At 49.7% G+C, this 11,360-nt stretch overlaps 4 protein-coding genes across 5 annotated transcripts; 1 reads left to right on the forward strand and 3 right to left on the reverse strand.

The window, feature by feature from the left end:
- Window positions 1-1,135: 1,135 nt before the first annotated feature.
- Window positions 1,136-6,187, reverse strand: LOC9636052. 2 transcript variants are annotated; one of them, XM_002965939.2, is made up of 16 exons: window positions 4,932-6,187; window positions 4,786-4,871; window positions 4,463-4,729; window positions 4,331-4,414; window positions 4,012-4,278; window positions 3,778-3,953; window positions 3,430-3,722; window positions 2,892-3,367; window positions 2,616-2,828; window positions 2,509-2,562; window positions 2,380-2,451; window positions 2,181-2,321; window positions 2,039-2,095; window positions 1,927-1,986; window positions 1,578-1,865; window positions 1,136-1,516 (listed from the first exon to the last, which is right to left on the reverse strand). In XM_002965939.2, the coding sequence occupies exons 1-16, from the start codon at window positions 6,007-6,009 to the stop codon at window positions 1,268-1,270; spliced, it is 3,861 nt and encodes a 1,286-aa protein (XP_002965985.2). In that variant the 5' UTR covers window positions 6,010-6,187; the 3' UTR covers window positions 1,136-1,267. The 2 variants fall into 2 exon arrangements, with proteins under 2 accessions (XP_002965985.2, XP_024525896.1); XM_024670128.1 differs by having other exon boundaries at window positions 2,039-2,116.
- A 94-nt stretch (window positions 6,188-6,281) lies between these two features.
- On the reverse strand, window positions 6,282-7,295 carry LOC9636053 (ubiquitin domain-containing protein 1). The gene is made up of 4 exons (XM_024670139.1): window positions 7,084-7,295; window positions 6,908-7,030; window positions 6,603-6,722; window positions 6,282-6,526 (listed from the first exon to the last, which is right to left on the reverse strand). The coding sequence occupies exons 1-4, from the start codon at window positions 7,109-7,111 to the stop codon at window positions 6,462-6,464; spliced, it is 336 nt and encodes a 111-aa protein (XP_024525907.1). The 5' UTR covers window positions 7,112-7,295; the 3' UTR covers window positions 6,282-6,461.
- A 54-nt stretch (window positions 7,296-7,349) lies between these two features.
- LOC112344798 (mitochondrial protein pet191 homolog) lies at window positions 7,350-7,818 on the forward strand. Its single transcript, XM_024670140.1, has 3 exons — window positions 7,350-7,485; window positions 7,541-7,645; window positions 7,716-7,818. The coding sequence occupies exons 1-3, from the start codon at window positions 7,417-7,419 to the stop codon at window positions 7,755-7,757; spliced, it is 216 nt and encodes a 71-aa protein (XP_024525908.1). The 5' UTR covers window positions 7,350-7,416; the 3' UTR covers window positions 7,758-7,818.
- A 50-nt stretch (window positions 7,819-7,868) lies between these two features.
- LOC9636054 (ABC transporter B family member 19) lies at window positions 7,869-11,104 on the reverse strand. The gene is made up of 6 exons (XM_024670756.1): window positions 11,049-11,104; window positions 10,583-10,899; window positions 10,298-10,521; window positions 9,897-10,240; window positions 9,262-9,838; window positions 7,869-9,082 (listed from the first exon to the last, which is right to left on the reverse strand). Exons 1-6 carry the CDS (start codon window positions 11,102-11,104, stop codon window positions 7,877-7,879), a joined length of 2,724 nt encoding a protein of 907 aa, XP_024526524.1. The 3' UTR covers window positions 7,869-7,876.
- Window positions 11,105-11,360: the final 256 nt, after the last annotated feature.

The following is an 11,360-nucleotide window of genomic DNA, read 5'->3' on the forward strand; positions in this document are numbered from 1 at the left end:
AATCCTGGCATTGGCAACATTTTCCTCCGCCACTACAATCCGAGAGGCACCAGCGCCATCGCTGCGAACCATCTCAAACTTTTGCTCCTCCTGAGCTCTCGCGAAACATTCATAGTAGTCCCTCTTGTCCACGAAAGGAGGTTCATCCGCATTGCCATCGCTTCTCTCCACGAGGAGAACATTGGGAAACGGCATCACGCTGCGAAGGAGTGCTGCTAGAACGATCCTCCCAACCCGGCCATTCCCGTCCAGGAAAGGATGGACGTTCTCAAACTCGAAGAAGACCCTGGCACCAAACTTGAGGATCGCCTCCAAGCTCTCGGCCGAGAACTCCGCCTCGTCGATGGCGATGAGCTCCTTGAGTTCTTCGTTGGAGCTCGCCACCAGCTCTTCCAGCGCTGCTTCCACTCGCGTCGGCCACAAAAAGACGTGAATTCCACCCGCTAGCGTCCTGGTAAACACCACTTCGTGCATCTCTCGCCTCAAGTGTGCTGCAAACTCGGGCTTTGTGCTCGCCATGAGCTCCTGGTGAGCTTCCAAGATCTTTGGAACACTGAGGAGCTCGACCACTGTGCCATTCTCTTGGTGATCCGGAAAGAAAATCCTCAAGGCTCGGTCGAGGCAGCGCACGGCTTCCAGCCTCCTATCGGATTGAATCACATCTCCCAGCTCAAGAGCTTTGCCCCGAAGAATGGCTTCCCTCGTCTCCTCAAAGGTGTCAAATCCCTCTCCCTCGATCTTGTTTACCTGGAAGAGGTACTGCGACAGAGCCTCGGGGCCATAGCTCTCTCTCGCCCACCGCTTGTGCTCCTCCGGGAGCTGCCTGTATCGATCTCGGAATTCGTGGATCCTAGAGACGAGCTCGCTAGTGCTCACTGCGTCGCTGGATCGCCAGAATGGATTCGCCGAGACCTCGTAGTCCGCCTTTCCCGACGCCCGTGCGTCTACTGCGATCACAAGAGCGATCGCGAGGATGAATCGAAGGAGCATCGCTCAACCCTATTCTCTCGCTGACAAACCCTAATACAAACTTTTTATATTCCCTAGTTTAAATAGGATAATATATATTTAGGGGCTCGCCATTCTTCCATAAGCCCTAAAACCAGAGCGCCAAATTCAAATTTAAACGTGGAGGGACCATCTTACAAGTTCTTTCTTTTTTTTTTTTTTGGCCTTTCTCTTTGGGGAGAACGAATGTACACAAACTTGGTCCCTTTCCTCACTAGAGCAGATAAACTAAGCCTTGGAAAATTAGTCATCCGCTCTCTCAACTCTCACTCTTTCTTCCTTCCAATTTATGCTCGTCTTGATCATGATCTTGGTGTTGATGATTTTGCTGCTGTTGATCGCTTTCCTGCTGCTGCGGTTGCACTGCAGCTTGTTCCTGTTGCCGCTTCATCACCCCTTTCTCGAGCACATCCACGGGAACGTAAGCGAATCCTTTCGGCAAAAGCCTGTTGTGCATCGAGGCCTCAGTGGGGGTCATTATCTTCTCTCGACCCAAAGGCTCCGAGTGCTGCACAAACAAGGTGACAATCAGTCACGAACCACAAAAGAGGAAAAGACAGAGACGCTACCCGGTTGAATCTTCTGAGCTTCTTTTGATCCCGGATTCCGGTGTTTGCGTCTGCTTTCGTCGTCGACCATGTCAACTCTTTGGTGTTGTTATTTCTTCCGGCCGGCCAGATAGGTTCCGTCAGCCTCGACTCGGCAGTCCAAGGCACGTCCAAAAGGCTATCGCTGTACAGTGGCCCGTTTCCTTCACCTGGTTTTTGATGATTCACAGCTTGATCCACCGAGTGTCCTCCCACGACAGCTACAAGCTGATTAATGTACAAATCTTTAATACAATGTGTCAGCTCCCGCTGGAAAGAACACAACGAGGCTTAGAATGCATCAAAAGAAACAACCGCGGAAGTGGTCTACCTTGATCCGCTCTCTCTTGCAGATGCGCTCGCAAATAAGCCGAACCCGCTCAAACTCAACCTATGAAACACCTTCAGCAAAAGGGAGAGAAGAACAGGAGAAGCTTTTATACCCGAATCTGCCGCAGTGCATTTATCTCGTCCGGAGAACCATACTGCTTCAGCTCCGCCTGAGAGACGAAATCAGCTGACTGAACAGAGTTTTGACCAATTAGTGCGCGTGAAATATGTTTGAAAAAGGTGGACTAAGCAAACCTTTGCTCTCTGTTGAGGACTGTGACGCTCACAAAATGCTCGGTAATGAGCTCTGCCATTGATATTTCTCGCGCTGATATAAAGCCCAGAGTCTCGTGCACACATAGGATGGAAAGCACCGGAGCAGTGACCGAAGTTGCACTGGTAGTAAAAAAACATAAAGGTCCGTAACGATATTCGAGTTAAAAAGACTCCAAACCTTGATACATGCTCCTTGTTGTTGCTGGCAGATGGTGCACGTTAAGTTAAGCCGCTCACTCGGGACGGCCTCCTGAAAAACATTCTGCTTTAGATCCCTCTAAAGCTGGAAAGTGCAGATTAAACTCACCAGTCCTCCAATTGGACACGATTGCTCTCGTCCGAAAGTTGTCTTCGGCACCCACTGAAAGAAACACAATTACAGCGATGCTCGGAAGACGAAAGTTGAGACATTACCAGAGCGCAAAAAACATGCACCCAACGTCCATCCGATGATTTCTTGAATGCACCATACGCAATAGGACATAGAGCGCATTGAACACCCGGTGCTATCCGATCGCCATCTTCCATTAGCTTCACTGGCTGGTACTGGAGCTCGGTACAAGGCTGACAATACCAAGGAGCTGTAGGGAAAGGGTGAATACCATAGCAATCTTGATGGACTGCAACCTGCACACACACCATAGTTGCCACATATGTTTGCAGAGAAAAACAAAAAGAGAAAACGCTTACGTTGCACCGGTGGCAGTGGACGATCCTATTCAGCCGTAGAGATTCGTTGCTACTGCACACGTCGCACGCGTACTGGTCTTCATGCCTGTAGAAAGCGGGTTGCACTCTAAAGGACGACGAAACGTTGAGCCTCGGTGGTTTCGGTACAGGCGGCTTGAACGGACGCACATAGGGAGAATGCGGGTTGCCATGGTTGAGCTTATACTCTGCCGTCGCGTCTTGAGTAGGATAGTACGGGTCATCGTGCGTCGCGAGATCCCGTTTCACATATCCTGTCCTCGGCGATGCAGCAGCAGCAGCAGTAGCAGCAGCCAATACGGCCTGAGCTTCTCTATCTTTTTTCTCTTTCCTGCCTTGTTTTCGAGCTTCCTTGACATCAGCTAGAAACTGACTGACAAAAAGCAGATCTTGCAGTTGTTTTCTCGCAGCTTGCCGCTCCTTGGATAGCTGGCACAGTATTCTAGAAATCAATCGCTCTGTAAAAAAACAAGAGAAAGAAGCGTTGAGAAAGTTTCAGCTTATGGTCAATGTGACATACCTGACATGACACGATTTGATTGTGCTCGATCGATCAGCTGGTTTTGCAGAAGGAATATTTCTGCTTCCACCTCGTCCTGTGGACACCAATCCAGTACACCGAGATGCTTGGCTTTACGCAACTGCTGCCACTGCTCATCCAGACTATTTCTGTCCGAGGTACTGCACTCAAGTTCCTCCTGACCAGAAAATGAGCAGTCTAGTGTCTGGGAATTTGATAAGTTCGGTTCCATGTGTAACAGCCTTTTCATGACCCCAGGAATTACGTACAATTGCTGATCCGTTCCCCCAGCGCTGGAGAAGCAACAATATCAGTATAAATTACTATACAGAAGCTCCAAACACTCACTCGATTGAGTCTTCATGATCTTGCGGACTAGAAGCTTCCAACCCAGGGCTATCACTGTCAAAAATCCCATTTGACATCTCATTGTCAAAGAGCCGACTCTGGTTTTGCATAACTGTCATCATTGGCTTTTGGATCTCCTCTCCTTGCAAACTTTCAGCCACAGATGGTCTGTCGTCCTGCATTGACGTATAGAAAGATCATTCATCAAATTCAAATGGAACTAAACGATCTTACCGCTTCGTCGCCGAACGAACCAAAGTCTTCCTCAACTTGAAGTAGCTGGCAGTTTATTTTCACAGGACCAGTTGAAAACGTTGCTGTATTTTCAGGGGAGTTGCCGTGACTCGGACTTAATTCATCGCTGTAGCCATTTTTCTTCAGTTTGGAAACAGATTGTCCGCTGTCACTCCCACTTACACTGCACTTTAGAAGTGAAGAATAAGTGCACAGCCACGCAGAAATACTGGTGTTTATTTTACTTTCGTCTTCATGTAGCTTCCCCTAAGCCAATAAAACCACGTAAGAAATGTGTTCGCGAAAGCTAGTGTAATACCTCTAGCCACAGTAGCAGCGTGGACTGGGGAACGTCAACTTCGGAGGCAATGGTTTCCATCGAAATACCGATAGTTTGTGTCACCTGCTCGAGGCATTGCTGATGGTCACATCTAAAAGAAAAAAAACATACCTTTTTTACGTTGGCAATCAGCTCCTCTTGAACTGGCTGATTGGATGGACTTCTTTCGTTACTTGGCGATTGGGTAGCTTCTACACTAGCATTGCCTTTCAAAACAGCGTCAACTGCTTGATTATTCTGTCCAGCTTTTCCTGTATTTCCAGTGACAACAGCATTTACAATTTTGTCATCTGAAGACCCTTCCTTCAAGGCTACTGGCTCTACTGGCTTTGCAACTCGAATCGCCGAGTGCTTGGGACAATAGGCACGTAAATCGACCTGCTTATACATCGCATGTTAATAGAAATAAAGAAAACAAGAAATTGCAATCTTACCTCGTCGGTATCTTCTCGACTTGAAACTTCCATCAAGAGCTTGGCATCCCTTGCACACAGAGGGTGAAATGCCGTTGCACACAAACCTGTTGGAAACACAAAATAACACTCAATGACGACAAGAGAGAAGAACGTATGTCGCTTACCGTGGCTACACTGAATGCAGGCACCGTGCCTTTCCTTGCACACAATGCAAACCAGCCGCCACCTTTCCTCCCTAACCCCTTCCACATTTTTCACTGGCTCCATGGCCACCGTGTCCTGAAGGAAAGTCTCGGGCACCCACTGCGTGCAAAAGAGATGCGCAAAGCGTGTCTGCTTGGAAGAAGAGTCGGCCTCCACAGCTACTGGCTTCAGTGCACCTCGTTTGCAAGGGCAAAGAACGCAGCTGAAAGAGCCTTGGTCATCAGCTTCCACAGCACCACCACTTCTCTGACGATAGGCACACCACGAGCACAACCACTGGCCGTCGGGAATGCTTTGAACACCATAGCATTCCTGGTGGACGGCGACGTTGCACGACTCGCAGAAAATAATCTGATTCCATGCGTCACTGTCCCCGCTGCTGCAAACATGGCACTGATCCTCCTCCTCGATATCAACCGGCGAGATGACCGTCGTTATGGTGTCCGGAGTCACGAGAGTTGCCTTTCTTCTCTTGCTCACGGGGCTGGCAGTAAGAAGCTTGCGCTTGATACCTCTAGCCGACTTATTCTCCTCGGAGCTCCCCTCGACCTTAAACTTCCTATCCTCCTCGGCCCATATATCCAAGTACCTACGTCCGCGAGGCCGGACGTTGAAGCAAGAGTCCTGTGCTACCGACGAATCTATAACCCCGAAGCTCGTCCGAGGGAAGAGCAGCTTCACATCCTCGGCAATCACCTCTCGAAAGTAATCCTCCATCTGGACCCAGAACATCCGAGGATTCCCATCGTCGAGATCACCAAACTCTCGCTTCTTACTCACGGCCTGCGTCTTCCGAGCTCGATTCTTCCGCTTTGGATCACCGGCGTTTGGAAGCTTTACCAGCGGACCACTGAAACCAGCTCCAGCACCGCCAGCATTTCCAGCTTCGTCACCAGCAAAAGGTGACTTCACCGCTAGAGCTTTGACTGCCTGTGAGTAAATATCCATGCCCCGACCCTGCGATAACTTTGGCCCAGTTTGATCGCTCCTATGAGACAAGCTGCTGGAAACACCACCCTCGGCACCCCGTCCCATCATTCTAATCGGGCTTCATGTCGATTTGTCGAGAGAGATGGAAGATTCTCTCAAGCCCGGGATTAGGGCTCCTCCGCTGGCAGCAAACCCTAGGGCCGATTCCTAGGAGGGAGGAGAGGAGAGATCTGGCATCATACCTCGAGTGCCGCCGCGCGACGCCGTGCGTCGGGCGTCGCCGAATCGATCCGGCCACATTCCCATGCTCCTCTCATTTTCGTGTGTTTTTTTCTCGAAGAAACCCTACTATTTGAGCCCTAAAGCTGGAGCCCTTAAGATAGGCGAATTTGCTTTCGTCTTTAGAATAAATTGGTGCTCCATCTGGGCTCCATCTTTGCTGGTATGGAGCTTTCTTTCCACTCCGCTCGACTCGACACTCACGCACTCACTCTCACTCACTCACTCTACACGGTGGTTTTGCTTTGTTCTTTCTTCCGCTCAATCAATCCTTGATCGATTTAATCGTCCTTGACCATGTTGAGAGGCTCGCTGAGAACAATCTTTGGAAGATCATACTTGGCACCTGGTTTGGATGAGAAAAGAGAAAACAAAGAACGTTAAGTTGTCCTCGAAGGAAGCGAGTGGAAAAACTTTAGAACCTCGTTCGTCGTAGCACGTTGATAGATCGTCCGTGGTGACGATGATCCCAGCGCTGTCCACAATCGTCTGTGCCAAGCTCAGATCTGCCTCGGCAGCAGCCTTGAGAGCGTCCCAGATCTCTGAAAGTTTCCACACAATTGACAAGGTGAGTGAGAGCGAGAGAAAAAAAGAAAGAACCAGCTAAGCTCTAGAGGAAAGCTTTACTTGATCCTCTGCTACGAAACAGGGATCCAGAAAAACTTCGAGGACAAATCTAGAAGACGATGGACAAGAAGAGCAAACATCCGAGAGGAGAAAGAGTTACCTCGCTGGCCACCATAATGTGGTGCAGTGTCCCAGAATTCTTCGCGCATTTTCTTGAGCTGGCCTCTGGTGATGGCCTCCGGATGCTTCCACGGCTTAGGTTTCTTCAATTTCTTGTCATGCCCTGATTGGAACCAGGAAATCAGCGAAAATTTCCATGCCAAGCTCGAGACGCACCTTTCCTCGACGAGATCACACAACCCATGCCCTACCAGGTACCAGCAGCAATCAGCCGCTCCAACATCAAATCCTCCAGCTCGGGCGACGATCTTCCCGTTGGAATTGGAGCGCGGCGCCTAGCTCCTCGCCGAAATTCTACCTCGCCGCGATCATCCGCGAAGACCTAACAGCAAAGCGAACGCCAAGATCATCCCCGCAAGAACACACGCGCAAAAGAGCCTAGGTAGAGGTAAAAAATAAAAAAAACGTGGAGGGATTTGTTACTTGCAATCCTAGCCGCGACGATATGCGGCCACAGTCGTGACACGTAGCAGCTAGGGTTTATGCGCGATGGCCAAGTCGTGCAAAGGGCTCGCCAGGGAGCTCGTCAAGTGCTTGGGCGAGTCTGTGTGCTACCAGGTTAGGGTTCTATGGGCCGATTCGCAGTGAATGATTGATTGATTGATCGCTCTAGGAGGAGAAGCGATCGTTGCGGGATTGCGCCGGGGAGCATCCTCCCAAGATCGCTCCTGCCTGTGTGGGTTTGCGAGAAACTTACGCCAAATGCAAGCGCGGCCAGGTGAATTTGCGAGATTTTACGCAATCGATCGCTCACAGCTCACAATGGAGGAATTTGTCTTTGCTACCAGGTGGACATGAGAACTCGCATTCAAGGAAACAAAGGCTACTAGAAGAAGCCCTGATGTCTTAGAAATACGAAGGAAACTTGGCCGAAGAACGGTATATTCCATCCCCAGATCCAACGGCTGTTTTTAAACGCTCCCTTGATTTCCCGCCATTTTCATTGTCTTTAGCCCTCTTGGATCATCCGGGCGTAGGCGCCGCGCGGATCCGCCATGAGGTGGTCGTGGCTGCCCAGCTCCACGATTCGGCCCTGCTGGAGCACGGCGATGGCGTGCGCATGCCGCACGGTGGACAATCGGTGAGCGATCACTAGGGTTGTGCGATTCCTCCTCTCCAGGATCTCGTCTAAAGCTTGCTGCACGGCTCTCTCAGATTCCGAGTCCAGCGCGCTCGTCGCCTCGTCCAGCATAAGAATTGCTGGATCCTTGATCACGGCCCTGGCGATGGCGATTCTCTGCTTTTGCCCTCCCGAGAGCTGGACGCCGCGCTCTCCAACGCTCGTTTCGTAGCCTTGAGGTAAGCTGCTGATAAACCCGTGAGCATTTGCGATCCTGGCTGCTGCGATTGTCTCTTCTTCCGTTGCATTGTCTTTGCCGTATGTGATGTTTGATCGTATGCTTGTCGAGAAGAGAGATGGTTCCTGGTTGACGAGGCTTATGTGCTTCCTGAGCCATCGTAAGTTGTAGTTCCTGAGGTTGTGGCCGTCTAGAAGCACGCGTCCAGCGGTTGGGTCGTAGAATCTCATCACTAGCTGGATGACTGAGCTCTTGCCTGATCCGCTCGAGCCTACCAGCGCGACAGTCATTCCGGCTCTCATGTGAAGATTAAACTTTGAGAGTACTGGTACCAGTGGTCTGCTGGGATAGCTAAAGTCGACTTCGATGAACTCGACTTCTCCGAGTATGTCGTCTGACTTCCTGCTGTGTGGTTCATCTGGTCTCATTTGTGTCTTTCTTCTGGTAATTTTCTGTAAGCAAGCGACTGAGTGAAGTGCCTTGGTGATGTCTGGGAAGAGATTGAGAGCCTCTGCGAGAACGTAGCCTGTCCATGCCAGTATCTGAAAGACCTTGAGAGCGTCCGCGTAGTTGCTGCGTCCTTTTTTAACTAGCAGCGAGACGTACCACAGTCCGGTTGCATTCGCAAGGTGGAGTCCACACTGCGAGAGTCCGAAGAGGATGCCACCTTTCTGAGCACGTATGAAGCTCTGCTTGAGTGGCTGACTCAACTGGTCCTGAAACACACCGAGGATCTTGGCTTCAGCGCAGAATGATGCTAGAGTTCTTATGTTGCTGACTGCTTCGCCAGCGACGTTGCTTGCTTTTGCATGTAGCTTTTCCAGGTCTCCTGCGAAGCCTTTTTGCAGGAATCCTTGCTGCAAGAGTGGTTATGTCTATTGTGCACTGGGATGAAAAGCATGCATACCTTCATTGACCCGCCGACCATTGAAAACGGAAACGTAGCAATGGTTATTATTGCCATTTCCCATTTTATTCTGAACCCGAGTGCCATAGCCAAGCAGATTGATGTGGTGTATTGAAGTAGCAAGCACACCCTGTCACTCATTGCTGTTCGGACGCTTGATGCATTCGAGGAAAGTTGAGCCGTGAGTGCATTGCTTGTATTTTCTTCCTTGTCAAACCACTCTATTTCGTTCTCCAAAATGGCTGTCAACAAGTCGAGAGTGAGCGATGTTTGTGGCGTGTTGCTCCTACCTGTAAAAGCATGTTCTTCGAGTTTTTGACTGATGCTTTCCGCTGCCTTAGCATATAAATAATGCTGAAAAATGTTCGTGCAGATGGCAGTAGCTCCCAGCGCAGTGATAATTGCGCACCATCTGTTCACTTTGTGCATGGACCCGGGCTGGTAGTAAAGTTGGACTACCTCGATGAGGAAAAGAGCGAATAGCGGATTGATGCAGCCTGTAACCAGAGCTGCTACACTGCCCGTTGATAACTCAAGCCAGTTTCTCCCTGCCAACTTACAAAGTTGCCACAGCGAACTCCAGCGACGCAGCTCAATTTCGGACTGTTGGTTTTTTGGTTCCTGTGAAAGAAGCGGGGAGTTGCCTGTGCGGTCTAGAGAAGGTCTGTAGGGAGACAAGCTCGAAGGTTGAAAATACGTCTCTGGCCTGTTCACCACAAGTAAGCAGCTGAATTTTCAGAGCACAAACTTTCGTGATTACTCACTGTTTATGGTTGTCCTTGTTCCTTTCTTGTAGACGCACCAGTGTAGCATATGCTCCTTCCTTTTGAAGAAGCTGCTCGTGAGTTCCAAGCTCAATCACCTTGCCTTTTGAGAAAACTGCAATTTTCTTGGCGTTCTGAATCGTGGAGAGTCGGTGTGCAACAGTTATCGCCGTGCGATTCACCATGACAGCGTCAAGAGCGTCCTTCACCTTATGCTCCGATTCGATATCCAGTGCACTTGTTGCTTCGTCGAGCAGCAAAATGGTAGGATTCTTAACGATCATCCTCGCTAATGCAATTCGTTGCTTTTGACCACCAGAGAGCTGCGCAGTACTATATCCCACCTAGTTTCCCGCCGACGATTCTTGAGAACATCAACAGGTATTTAGCTTCTCTCTTACCTGAGTCTCAAAACGTTCAGGCAGCTGCATGATAAATCCGATTGCATTTGATGCTGTAGCAGCAGCTTCAATTTCTTCATCAGTTGCATCTATCTTTCCAAGTCTGATGTTTTCTTTTATGCTGGTGGCAAACAGGACGGGTTCTTGTGCTACCACGCCAATGTTCTTTCTCAACCATTTGAGTTGTAGGTGCGCTATATTCCTTCCATCTAGTCGTATTTCTCCTGATATTTTGTGTTTTCCGTTTTTTCTCAGAGAGCTTCAAGAGGTGATTTAAAAAAGTACCTGAAATTGGATTGTAGAATCGCTGAAGAAGAGAGATTACTGTGCTCTTCCCTGAGCCGCTTTCACCGACCAACGCCACAGAACTTCCAGCGGGTACTTCAAGGGACAAGCCTTGAAATATTGTAACGTCCGGGCGTGCTGGATAGTGGAAGTGGATTTCATCGAACTCGATATATCCATCCAGCTTTTCAGGGACCTCGCCCTCAATATTTCTGCTGTCGATCTTTGACGCACGGTCGATGATATTGAAGATGTTGTAAGCTGCTACTCTGCCTCTCGAGAATACCTGCAACTCTGGAGTTGTCTGTCCAAGGGCCCTGGTACGTAAAAATTTAACATAAGTTCTTCATGATCTGCTCTGACTGATGTGCTTGCAGCTTACATGCCACCAAAGACGATGCAAAACACCGCAGTCAGAATCTTCCCTCCGTCGATGTGTCCTTTGGAGACGAGAATGCTACCGCACCAGAGCTCCAATGCCCAAGAACAGTTGACAATTCCAAGCGTAAGTCCAAGTCCCATCCCTCGGATCAACCCGCCTCTTTCCCCGATTTTCCTAGCGGCTTGTAGCGCATCAGAGAAGGAGGTGAGAGCACGAGACTCTTGAACGAAAGAGTAGACCGTTCTGATCTGTGATATTGTCTGTCTAGCAGGAAACAATGTAACGGTGAGAAGAACCACGGCGAGACGAATCCTTTTACCTGCTCGGCAATGGAGCTTGCTTGAGCATGCGACGCCTGGCTCCGTGTAAACATTGCGGTGTACAACCGGGTGTACA

The sequence above is a fragment of the Selaginella moellendorffii genome, unplaced genomic scaffold, assembly GCF_000143415.4.
Source record: "Selaginella moellendorffii unplaced genomic scaffold, v1.0 SELMOscaffold_6, whole genome shotgun sequence".
NCBI lineage: Eukaryota > Viridiplantae > Streptophyta > Lycopodiopsida > Selaginellales > Selaginellaceae > Selaginella > Selaginella moellendorffii.

Bases quoted from the DNA above. Each gene is read 5' to 3' on its own strand.
- LOC9636052 (XM_024670128.1), bottom strand. From the start codon at position 6,009: ATGATGGGACGGGGTGCCGAGGGTGGTGTTTCCAGCAGCTTGTCTCAT. The intron at 4,415-4,462 runs GTATGTTTTTTT...TGCCTCGAGCAG, and splicing joins TGATTGCCAACGTAAAAAAG to GTGACACAAACTATCGGTAT. The intron at 1,987-2,038 runs GTATAAAAGCTT...GGTGTTTCATAG, and splicing joins ATGCACTGCGGCAGATTCGG to GTTGAGTTTGAGCGGGTTCG.
- LOC9636053 (XM_024670139.1), bottom strand. From the start codon at position 7,111: ATGGGTTGTGTGATCTCGTCGAGGAAAG. The intron at 7,031-7,083 runs GTGCGTCTCGAG...GGTTCCAATCAG, and splicing joins TGTGATCTCGTCGAGGAAAG to GGCATGACAAGAAATTGAAG. The intron at 6,723-6,907 runs GTAACTCTTTCT...GGAAACTTTCAG, and splicing joins ACATTATGGTGGCCAGCGAG to AGATCTGGGACGCTCTCAAG.
- LOC112344798 (XM_024670140.1), top strand. From the start codon at position 7,417: ATGGCCAAGTCGTGCAAAGGGCTCGCCAGGGAGCTCGTCAAGTGCTTG. The intron at 7,486-7,540 runs GTTAGGGTTCTA...TGATCGCTCTAG, and splicing joins GCGAGTCTGTGTGCTACCAG to GAGGAGAAGCGATCGTTGCG. The intron at 7,646-7,715 runs GTGAATTTGCGA...CTTTGCTACCAG, and splicing joins CCAAATGCAAGCGCGGCCAG to GTGGACATGAGAACTCGCAT.
- LOC9636054 (XM_024670756.1), bottom strand. From the start codon at position 11,104: ATGGGACTTGGACTTACGCTTGGAATTGTCAACTGTTCTTGGGCATTG. The intron at 10,241-10,297 runs GTAAGAGAGAAG...GCGGGAAACTAG, and splicing joins CTGAACGTTTTGAGACTCAG to GTGGGATATAGTACTGCGCA. The intron at 9,083-9,261 runs GTGTGCTTGCTA...CCACTCTTGCAG, and splicing joins GAACAGCAATGAGTGACAGG to CAAGGATTCCTGCAAAAAGG.